General features: G+C 43.3%; 1 protein-coding gene across 4 annotated transcripts in view; it reads right to left on the bottom strand.

Annotated features, from left to right (window-relative positions):
• Positions 1 to 452: 452 nt before the first annotated feature.
• LOC117455135 (ephrin type-A receptor 7-like) overlaps positions 453 to 11,717 on the bottom strand; it is a 179,895-nt gene continuing 168,630 nt past the window's right edge. For all 4 annotated transcript variants that reach the window (XM_034094517.1, XM_034094518.1, XM_034094519.1 and 1 more), the window contains 9 exons: positions 11,503 to 11,628; positions 10,564 to 10,749; positions 7,252 to 7,313; positions 6,631 to 6,747; positions 5,401 to 5,487; positions 4,928 to 5,080; positions 2,893 to 3,083; positions 2,153 to 2,317; positions 453 to 1,684 (listed from right to left, as the gene is read on the bottom strand). In XM_034094517.1, the coding sequence (XP_033950408.1) occupies positions 1,570 to 1,684; positions 2,153 to 2,317; positions 2,893 to 3,083; positions 4,928 to 5,080; positions 5,401 to 5,487; positions 6,631 to 6,747; positions 7,252 to 7,313; positions 10,564 to 10,749; positions 11,503 to 11,628 (1,202 nt within the window). In that variant the 3' untranslated portion in view covers positions 453 to 1,569. The remainder of the gene's footprint in view (positions 1,685 to 2,152; positions 2,318 to 2,892; positions 3,084 to 4,927; positions 5,081 to 5,400; positions 5,488 to 6,630; positions 6,748 to 7,251; positions 7,314 to 10,563; positions 10,750 to 11,502; positions 11,629 to 11,717) is intronic.

Genomic DNA, 11,717 nt, shown 5'->3' with positions numbered 1-11,717 from the left:
TTTTGTTCCAAATACAAACCAGTTACAATATTTCAGTCAGAAATGAATGTACCTTTTTATTGTGAAAACCTATGATAATGCCCCAATAAACGTCCTCGCTCAAGTCTCCTGTATTGAAACAAAAAGGTGAGAGAATTCTGGGAATTACCTGGGGGAAAAGTGCAACCACGTAGCATGGCAGAGCCAGATATTAACAGCAACGCAAACTTAAACATGATAATCCAACATTTACAGAGAGAAAAAAAGTCCATATGACATTCCTTAATACTGTATTCATACTGCAACACACACACTGTCATGTACACAGCACATCCAAAGATAATGGACCTCAACTTCAACCGTACCAGCTCCAGTGTTCAAGAATACACAGATACTGTGTGCCGACAGTACAAATCCTCCAGTGTACAAAACTACTCATGTATTCAGTTAGAAACTCAGCAGTAAAATAAAGAAAACAAGAACACAACTGCTTTATTTTTTAAAATACTATAAGTTAAATAACCCTTCTCAAACTCTTCTTTACAGAGGTTTGTGGTACAGTCTGTAAACATAAATAAATATGGATAAACATCTTCCAGAGTTAGCCCGTGCTCTATACAGAGTAGTGAGGGGGATCATGGAGTAGACATCAGCTGGGGAAAGGGAGAATTAGTTTCAAATGCACAAAGTAAACAACTGGAAAGAAGAGAAATATAAAGAAACTATGACGGCGACGCACAACAAATTAATGAACAATCAAACACACATTTTCAACCTTTACAATTGTATCCTGCAGCTTTTGTTCGACCATCAGTAGCCCCAAGGGAAACGTTCCTGAACGTACAGCATGTCCTCGGACCTGTGTTCGCTCCGTCTGCACACGTTATATACTGAATATAAGACTAATTTACTGTAGGCTTTCATTTAGGCCTCGTCTAACCTCACTCTCACTGGATCCTTGACACGGGACAGCACAGTCTTCTTAAGCTACTGCAGCCATGTTGGATCATCAGAAATGTTCCTCTAACATCTGATGAAATACGCTCTGACGTACGATACGATTCTGTATCAGAGCAACTCATCCCAGGGAAAGGAAATAGTCCCTGGGTGTGGCCACATACTGTTTTTATTCAATCAATGTGTTAAAGGGAAATTCTACCCTTATATTTTTCCTTTAAGCACGAGTCTGACAGCTTGGAGGTCAGCTTCAGACAGAGAGCGTCCTGCTCAGACAATATGTAATCTGCCTTTACGCACTGATCCAGAACCAGTGTGATGGAGCTGACATTGTTATTGAAGTGCAGATAGAGGTCACAGAAAAAAAAGTCAGTGACATCAATCCTCTGCTATCCCCCCAACGGGGACAGGAACTCGTCTCTGAGAGGTTACAAAAAAATAAGGAAGAAAGGAATCAAGGAAGGCATGAGGATGTGTGGGAAGGAGGAGTAGATAGAGTGCAGCTAGCTGAAAGATCTGCTCATCTCTCCTTCTGTCTGGAAGAGCGACCTCTCTTTCTCTCCTCTTCTCCACCCCATCATCCGTCTGCACACACGAGGGTCTGCAGGTTGAGAGCAGGCGCCCCCCCGTTAGTTAGACCTGCACCCCGCGCCCATGCATCTGGATGACCTGCGCTCTAAGGGTCTGGATGGCGGCCAGTATCAGCTTCTGGTGCTCAAGGGAAGTGATGCCAAGACTCAGCACATCTCTGAGGACACACATCGAGACATTAGTACAAATAACTTTATTCGACTGGATGACATCAGGGAAATATGTTTCTGATATTAATGTATCCCCTGAGAAATCGGTTTCATCTTATATATTTCTCAATAACATTAAATCCCAACTACTTTTCTTTAGTAATATAACACAAACCTATATACATTAAGGATATATGTTTTGGAAGTGTGAGACCTTAATGCAAGAAGCTAAAAACCTTTTTTCTAGTGTATTTAAGAGTAACTTAATACCAGCATAGTAATGTTTATTTTTAGAAATGATAATTTCTTAAAGCCCAAGGTGAACTTATAAAATGTGTATTACATAAGACAAAAAAGCAGCAAATCGAATATGTAATGTATTCATGCAGTTATGTTTCTACAGATCTGTTCTCATATCATCTCTCTGAGACCCCCCTCTCTTAAACAGGAAATGAAAGAGTCATTGAGACACTCACTGGACGGTCATCCGGGCCACAGACTCCAGGTAGCAGTACCCTGCGGCGGTGAAGTTGTCCTTGTATCGGCCCATGTCCACTGCGTCCAGCCACTCCCCCACAGAGTTGAATGCTGGGAAGGAGTGCAGCGGCCTCTCTGCCAGCGTGATGGAGGAACTCAGGGTTCTGGAGGAGAAGACATGTATTGTTGATTGGGAAGATAAGAAAACCGACTACCTTTACTACAAATATTTTTAAAGAGAAAATATAGTGACTTTTTTTTACCACACCTTACTGATATTCTAAACAGATTTCTATTTGTACTTTAGTTTTTTGTTCCTTGATTTATTATGATACCTTTTATTGACTTGTTGTGGCATACTAAGCTGATATGTTTTATGGACATCTATAGTATAACATTTAATTGATATTTGGGGCATACTATATGTGGACATTTATTAATAAAACAATCCTGGCATAATAATATGACTTTAAAAACTATAATCTTTTGGGATTTTTAAGAACAACTATGGCATTCTATATCATACATTTTAGTGTCTTCTTCTCCAATCAGATTGTAGCCCAATCATCAAAAGCATTTAAAAGTATAAAGGATTATAGGTCCTGCGTATATTCTCTTTACTAGGTTTATTTGAACCAGCATCAATTGATCATTGATATTGGGTAAGAAAGATAAGATCCCGCAATCAATCAGCTACTTTTTTGGCAGTAAGCACAGACAGATGTGAATGCACCAGTACCTGCGGGACAACGTGGAGGAGCCGATGCCATCGGGGGAGCGAATGCTCTTGCTGAGGGCTGAGTGGATCTGGCTGAAGCTGGGCCTCTCCGTCCTCTCCTTCTGCCAGCAGTCCAGCATCAGCTGGTGGAGGTGGGGGGGGCAGTTTACTGGAGCGGGCAGCCTGAAACCATCCTCGATCGCCTTGATCACCTACAGCACACGAAGAAAGAAAAAATATATATATATGAGTTATGAACATTTGGGAGTAGATTTACATGTGTGTGATTGGTTAGTGAGAAAGGGGGATGTTTTGTCCTACTTCAAAAAGACCGTAAGGTATTTAAACCTTTTTATATTCGTTAACTGTGACTTAGTTGCCAAGAATGGAAGTCTTTTGAAAGTAGAGGTCCTACTCTAAGTAGAAAAGTGATGGTGTTTTCATTTTCTTGTCACTAATTACCCCACCCGCGCTAATAGAGGCAGCATCCTTAAGGTCACTTTGCAAATCGGCAGCATATGCAAAATAAACAGATTTCAGCAGAGAGATATTGCTGACCTCAACAATATGAGCTGAAAACAAATCTGCTGTTATGTCCTGACTTAAACTACAACACAAACCAGAACCACATAGGGAATACAAAGCGATAAAGAGAATAAAGGTGTGAGCCAAAGCTGAACAATGCTAAATTCAACATGGCCGACTGACTGTGTGGAATTAAAGGTCAGGATATTCGATGTCTTAGTGTCACTTGACAGGATATTTGATGGGGCATTACAATAGAATACATCCTCACTGTGTTCAAATAGCAGAGCATGAACGCATCTCTCCAGACTCCCTCAATGTTCACCGCTCCTCCATCAAACTAATGTTGTCCCCATTCAAAATCCATTCACGAGAGATTTCCTCTAAGAATAGGACATGAGACACGTCCTTCTCCTGTATCACTCAAAGACACACAATCTCCCGAGAGCAGGAAATAGTAGCATAATCACAAAAATGACATCCATCAGCGGCATTAGTTCCTCAAACACTCTTTCTTCTCTCTCCCCCCCCCCACGCTCCTCTTTCTTCTCTCTCCGCCCCTCCCCCCACGCTCCTCTCAGCCCTTTAAGCTCCTATCTCACTAAAGAGCATTCAGAAAATGCTTTTCAGAATTTGACATTTTCCATTTAATCAAAGCGGGGAGGTAAAGGGCACGACGGATCGATCACAGGTGGACAGCCCGAGCAACAATTCCGTCACGATATAATGTATCAATTTAAAGAGGACTAATGTGCCTGCCGCTCTACAAGCTTGACCTTTGCCCTCTCAATTGGCAAGTTGGATAATATGAACCAGGCTAAGAGCAAACTTCCTCCTGCCTTGTGAAAGGGCAGCAAGGGAATCTGTCCTCGTGCCTTCTTAATAACTCATGCATATTCATTTTGGACAGTCGAAAATGGAACAAGTTAATAATGTGTTGCTTTTTAAGTATGACATAATGGCCTTTTATGCAGATCAGCATCACTCATTCACCTCCCCTTTAGAAGCATGGCTTCCTTCAAAAAGGGAAATAAAAACAACCTATTTTTTTTGAAGTACCAATAGAAAACTGAACTCCACCCACATTGACCTGTAAATGATAGGTTTGTGGTGACAAGCAGTGGTGTCCGGTTGCCTGGACAATCTCTTCAACCCCTGTACACTTCCTGAAAGAGGAATTTTTCCAAAAGGATTTCGAAGACTTTTAAGAGCGGGATGGCACTCTAGGACAGGCGGAGGGCCACTAGAAGGGGGTCAATGCGTCCTTAAAAGAAAACAGGATTGGTCATGGAGCTGATGCAGACTTAAAGAGGGGGACTTAGGCATGGCCAAAGCTTTCAGAGGTACTGTGGCTTTCTTTTAATAAGATCCAAGCTGGGCACGGATACAGATAGAGGGAGGTGAAAGAGAGAGGGGGAGTGGTGAAGTGCAGATAATAAAAAAAAAATGGAATATAAAGGACATGACTGGGGAGCTTAATAAAAAAGCACCCTCTTATCTCTAAGCTTTCCTCCCCCACACACACACTTACGTCCTGGTTGCCCATATCCCAGTAGGGTCTCTCTCCATAGGACATGACCTCCCACATGACGATGCCGAAGCTCCACACGTCCGAGGCAGAGGAGAAGCGGTGGTACTGGATGGCCTCCGGAGCGGTCCACAGCACCACGCTCTTACCTCCGTGCTGCGGGGGGGGGAGGGGGGGGAGGAAAAGGGTGTGGAGAGTTCGTAGAAGTAAAGCTTTAATATTCTCTTTGAACAGCTTTGAACATATTTTCAGTAGGTCAAAGGAATTGTTAGAGGTTCACCTTGAGTGGAACCCAAAAATATCCAGGGAAATAAAAGCCCTGGAATATATATATTTTTCATCTGAAAGCTTAATTATATGAACTCAACCTGACATGACGTGTTAAAATGTAAAAGTACACCGGTACATGTGTGAACTTTTTACCTTCTTAGAATGTCAAATAAAACGTCCTGGCTGCACGTGTTTTTTTCCCTTACCAGTGAGGTGTAGATGGCCTCTATCTTGTCGTCCTGCAGAGGTCTGAAGCCAGACACCTTGCAGCCCAGGCTGGAGTTAACCAGCACCTGCGAGTGGGAAAACAAACTCATTAGCATTGGTTACATTTAGAGAGGAAACAAACCCAGTGTGAGCTCACGACACCCTGGTGGGCAAAGCTTTTATCGAACCCGGTTTACAAATTGATTGTTTACCAAAACAAAAGTGCCCTGTTTTTCCCGCAACGTGCCCACAGTTTGATAGACGGAATGACATCTCAATATGACAAACAAGATTTCGACAGTATTGGTAGTTTCTAGGGATACAACGATATATCGCGGTAAATAAATGTCTCAATACCGCCGTGAGACTGACAAAATGTACCGCGATTTAAAAAAAACATTTTTTTAAATAATTCTTTTTTTTTATTTAACCAGATGGTCCCATTGAGATCATCGATCTCTTTTTCAAGGGAGACCTGTCCAACATGGCAGCAAGTAGGTTACAACATGAACATAAAACAACAGATAACACAAAAGGACATCGTATTTACAGGGCTACATGTACATACCTAGAGACATTGACAAGTACCAGTATATTTGTATCTCGCCCTGTCAATAAGCCTCACCTTCTTGGCAAAAACGGTATTGTTTTTGAAGTGGTGGAGAGACAATGCACAGTTTTACCCACTGCTGTTACCCATGGCCAAAGCATATCTCTCTGTCCCAGCAACATCAGTACCAAGCAAGAGAGTTTTTTCCACAGCATGGGGATATTGTAAACGCCCAAACATCCCAGCTTCTACCTGGATATGTGGACATGCTCATATTCCTAAAAGATAACCTTGATGATGCTGAGTGAGTGAGTTAGAGTTGAGTTACTTGAAAAACTAAAGTGAAACTTGATTTATTCTATTGCAGGGTCTGATTATTATATTGTTGACACTTTAAAATACTACTATCCTACTAAAATGCTGTACAAATCAGATGTATTATTTAATAAAAAAAAATTAAAAAAAATTCAAGTAAAAAAATAATTCATATTTATTTTCTTTATTTTTCAATATTGCGATAAATATCGTACCGTGGACTTTTTATCGCGATATTATCGTACCGTGAGTTTTTGGTATCGTTACATCCCTAGTAGTTTCAGGTTCACGAAACAGGTGAGTGATGTTTGCAGTTTCCTTTGAAACAAAAATCACCCTGCTGTTCTCCTCCCTCCTGCTTTACCTTGTGTGCGGCCAGCCGTTTGTGGATGAAGCCCATTTCGGTGAGGTACTTCATCCCAGATGCCACGCCGGTCAGCATATCCATCAGCTGCATTACACTCATCTGGCCCTCATGTTTCTGGGGTTACGCGGAGATGGAAATAGGGGGAAAATAAGGTAGGAGGTGAAATGAAAGAAAAGAGAAGGAGAACATAAGTTGATTGTATCTGGTATTTATGTAGTGATCCCAATAGGGGGTTACATCTGCTACTATAGTACAATGTTGTGCTCACTGAGCTGAATCCCTATATTTGGAGAAGAAAAAACAAACAATCCATTAATTCGTATCATTATAAACCCCGCCACTGTGGTTCACAGAGCAGAGGCACGGTAACAGTTCACAGAGGCTTACAGCATATTTAAGCAGAAACATCCATTTGTGCTGTTAATTATGGTGCCTTTCCTTTATTACTGTAATAAGCACGAGTACTGCTGCCCTAGGACTGCGCTGTAATAATAGAGGATTTAGGATCATTAGAACAAAATGCCTTGTTTGTGAAACACACGATAATGATGAGGCTATACTTTGCTAATACACATGGAGCGTTTAGGATACGCTGGACATTTTGTACACAAAACTCACCCTGAGGAAGGAATCTAAGGATCCGTTGGTCATGCTCTCCACAATGATCATCATGGTGTTACCTGGAGAAAGACAAAGAGAGCATAGCATTTAAAGATCTCCTATCATGCTATTTTTAGGCATATATTATGGGTCTCAGATACAAGTATATAAAAAAAACTGCTCAAAATATCAGATCATGCATTTTAGACGTTAAAAAGAGGAGGGGGAGCTTGTGCCTGCTCAGAATTCTACCGAGATCATGCTGCCATGTTGAAACACCACATCATGTTCCAAACTGCATCAAGGATTATTTCTGAAACAGTATGGAGCTCAAATGCTTTTTCTCTTGCAGGTTTACCACAAGGTGAGTTCCTTTTGTTATTTCCTGCTTCTTCACACACATGCTCTCTCCAGTACAGGTTAGCTCTGAGTGTTAGCGATGCTAATGTAAACAAAGACCATATTACGTCCAAAACAGTCGGGCATTGTTTCCGATAGCAACGTTTCTGATAGTGCTGTGGGTGTAACGCCAGCCCATATTTCCGATATTACGTCATCTCGGACGCAAATCTGGATCAGCTCCGTTGTACCCCCGTGTTTAGAGATTTGGTTATGGAGGAAAAGAGAGGGTTTTGTTTCCTGACACTTTGTGAGTTCCCTGACACGCCGGGGACATATTTATGTATAAAAGACATCAACAAGTACAATTTGCATGATAGGAGACCTTCAAATGAAAAGGTACAAATTGCAAGAATCAAGGGAAGAAGAGAAAGTGAGAGACGTAATGGAGACGGCGATACACAGAGGGGGACGGCGGGGGGGGAATGGAGTGAGTCTGGTCCACTTGGCAGCACGGCAGGCATTGTGCAAAGCCATTCCTCACCCAGTGAACTGTGGTGAAGCCAGGAGAACCTGTGTGCTTCCCTGGCTGTCTCAGCAAGTTTAACGACCCTCAAACACTCACTCACTCACTCACTCACTCACACACAGTGCATATGCACCACACACATGCTCACACACACTTACTGCCCAGGCACAGATGGCAGAGATCCAGCAGTGCTATGAAGTGCAGAGAGGAGGAAAATGAGACTGCAGCAGTTGGCGTAGAGAGAGGGAACCATGCGAGAGGAGGAGTGGATTATGGGAGCTCGCGAGAGAGAGGGAAATTAACCTTCATAGATATGTAAACAACTAAAAACACAAAGACCTAGCTGTGTACAAATGCTTTCAATACCCGTTTGCAGGTGCATAACACAAATGGTAGTTTGGTATTGTGATATGCACAACTCAGGGTCTGCCAGTATGACTGGGCTTTCAGGAGGCTCTTTGGAAAGGTTACCAGCGACACGGGAACAGTGAGTGAGCACAGACACTGCCACGATACACAGGTCATCGTGTAATTAATGCAAGAGAGGAGGGGTTTCACTGTGATTGGTTACAAAGTGCTGGAATTACAGATACATTTAACTACAAACAAATCGTGTTCAAAGGTGGTATTATGTGTGATATTTGAACACCTGCTGAAACATTGTATTTGAGAGAGTATACCAGCAATTCAAAAGGAGAAACACTAATTGTGTGACAGAGTGGAAGGGAGATATATTTCATCATCTAAATACAAAGTCATTCACAATTGTCATTTCAGATATGGTACACTACATTTATCTGCCAGCTGGACTTTTCTGGTTACATTATGTAGCAAGATTGTACATTAAAAGCACATAAAAACCATGGTCATTTATTAATTTATCTTTCTTAATAATTGTAGTTCTTTATTTTATAGTTTACAATGGTTATCACTGGATGTATGTTATTAAGGATCTCAGTTCTTATTCCACCCCTCCATTCAAACCCTGAAAGTGCCTGTACGGTTGATGGTTAGTCTTGAAGGAAGGAGCATCGAGAGGTGAACAGGAAATAAGGAAGTTCTTCCATGTAAACGGACACACCCATATTGTTTTGATGTTGCCTTGAATTATGGTAAGAGGACAGGATGATTAATGAGGTGGGCCAGGTTTGGTAGAGGGGCTGGAATAGAGTTAGATTGTGGCGGGGGGTAAGTGATGTAAAGCAGGTGATTTGTACACACTGTGTGTGTGCTGTGTGTGTGTGATTCCATGCCAAGTGAGGAGGCAGGCACGCAGTTTTGTGTGTGTGTGTCAATGAAAGTAAAAGACAAAATGAGCATATGGGACTGACTTTGAACGTGTGTGAGAGCATGCATTGGAGTGTGTGTGTGTGTGTGTGTGTGTGTGTGTGTGTGTGTGTGTGTGTTAGCGCACATGATGGTGGGAGAGATTGGAGTGGATCTCAGTGCCCCGCTGGGTCTCTAGCACCAATTACTATACCCTGCACATCTGCTACCATCCTACTGAGCGCAGTGTGTTCGGGCACCTTGCCCACACACACACACACACACACACACACACACACACACACGCACACACACGCACGCACACACACCACGCTGAGCATCACTGCGGCAGTAACAAGAACTTCACAAACTCTTTAAAGCTTCTCCCTTCACCTGCCATTCCCATTCACCTCCACCTCATCTTCTCCGTCTCTCATGTCTCTCCTCCGTTCAAGTCCCCCCCCCCCCTCCCTGTCCCTCCTGTTTTCGCTCTAGGACCTCAATTGCTATCTGTCAGTGTAAAATGGGCCTTGATGTAGCTCGGCTGCTGCTGGTGTCGGAATGTATCTCGCGTCCTGCTCTCTACTCTTCAACCTCTTCTCCTTTTCCGTTAGTCTGCCCTCTTCACTGTAGGCGTTGACCCCCCCCCCCCATGCGTGTGATATTGAAGCGGGCGGGTTCGGCTCTTTCCAATCATCTCTCCTTCTCCTGCCTATGCTCCTCTCCCAGTTTTCTTCCCATCTCTGCATGTGTGATATTGGAATCCAGCTCCATTGTTTACCCCTACAGCCTCCGCTTCCTTTTCCCTTCCTCCGAGACGATGAAGGTGATGAACCCACTTTATGCTACGAGAGATGGTCAAAGTCTTCCATTTCTCCTTGATCCTTGGAGTATTTCCCCCACTTCTATGCTTCTTTTCATCTTCTCCCGCTCACCTTCCTCCCAAACTGCCTTTAACCTCCTGCTTCCTGCTTGACTACATTACAGTACATGTCACTTGTTAGGCGCTTTTATCCAAAGCGACTTACATACTCAATACTGTGGACAATCAGGGGTGAAGTGTCTCAGGGACACAACGACATGCTGACTGCAGTGGGGTTTGAACCTGTGCCCACCTGATCCGAACACCAATGCACTAACCCACCGCGCCACACACCGCCGAGGGTTGTGATAAACCCTGCCCCCACCCTGCTTACCCGTGGTGATGACGCCCTCCAGCCGGATGATGTTGGCGTGATCAAACTGCCCCAGGATGCCGGCCTCGCTTAAAAAGGAGCGTCGCTGTTTGTCAGAGCAGCCCGCCCTTAACGTCTTTATGGCCACTGGTAGCTCCCTCTTACTGGGCAGCTTCAGGCAGCCGCGACACACCTCCCCAAAGTCACCTGTAGGGGGAGACACACAGTAGAATCCAATGGAGAAATACAAGGAGAAGCAGAGAAGAGGCCAATGAACAGACGCTGTTGAGGGAGAGAGAGGCATCAAAGATTGGGTAGGGTGCAGGTGAAACAGCAGAACATCGAGTACAGAGAGCACAAACAGGCAAGCTTGATTTTGGCAGATCATTAAGTTTCAAAACAGCTTGAACTGGTTTCTTCGATTTTTCTGATGGCATGTAAAAGGGAAAATGCAAAACAACTCCAGTTACCTCAAGACTACAGCAGGTGCTAATGGCTCGAATTCTGTTTGCCTGGCTTTTTCTTGCAATGGTTATGAATAATTGCATCACTCTTACTGTGCCACTCATACTTATGATATACGGTTCCCAGCGCAGTGCTCAGGTACAAATGAAAATCATTTTGCACATCACAAGGAATATACTCCGCTTGTAAAACTGATGTAAAATGCCTTCTGGAGCTCTCTAAAGGGCTTTCTAAAGTCTTAAAAAATTACGATATCATTAGAGTGGTCATGAAGCTTATGACATACTGTATGCCCTCAGGATGTGGAGTTTGAAAGACGGACATGCACTAGGCAGGGAGGGTCTAAAAAAGGCATTTGACCCATACTAAAAAACGTGTAACTTGTGATTACTCTGCTTGTGCTTCTTTGCATACTAGATTACAGAAGTACCCGTTTTGAGAGCATCTTTAAAGTGTTGTAACAACCCTACTTTGTCCCCGTAAACAGTCACGTACCTGTGTGCACAATTCTCTCGATCTTGATGCTGGAGTTGTCCAGCTCCTTGGCGAAAGCGTGCACGGCCTGCAGCAGGTCCTCGCAGGTCTCCGGGTCGATGTAGGTCCTCCGTGTTGGGATCTTAACTGAAAACACACAAACATAAGACAAACCTCACCAAAGATGGATGTGGAAGTGTACGAGTGAAGCAAAACCTTTCCATTGTCCCAAGAAT

This window comes from Pseudochaenichthys georgianus, chromosome 11 (genome assembly GCF_902827115.2).
Source record: "Pseudochaenichthys georgianus chromosome 11, fPseGeo1.2, whole genome shotgun sequence".
In the NCBI taxonomy this organism is placed as follows: domain Eukaryota; kingdom Metazoa; phylum Chordata; class Actinopteri; order Perciformes; family Channichthyidae; genus Pseudochaenichthys; species Pseudochaenichthys georgianus.
The sequence above is the reverse complement of the archived record's forward strand: the minus strand, read 5'-3'. Positions and strand labels throughout refer to the sequence as shown.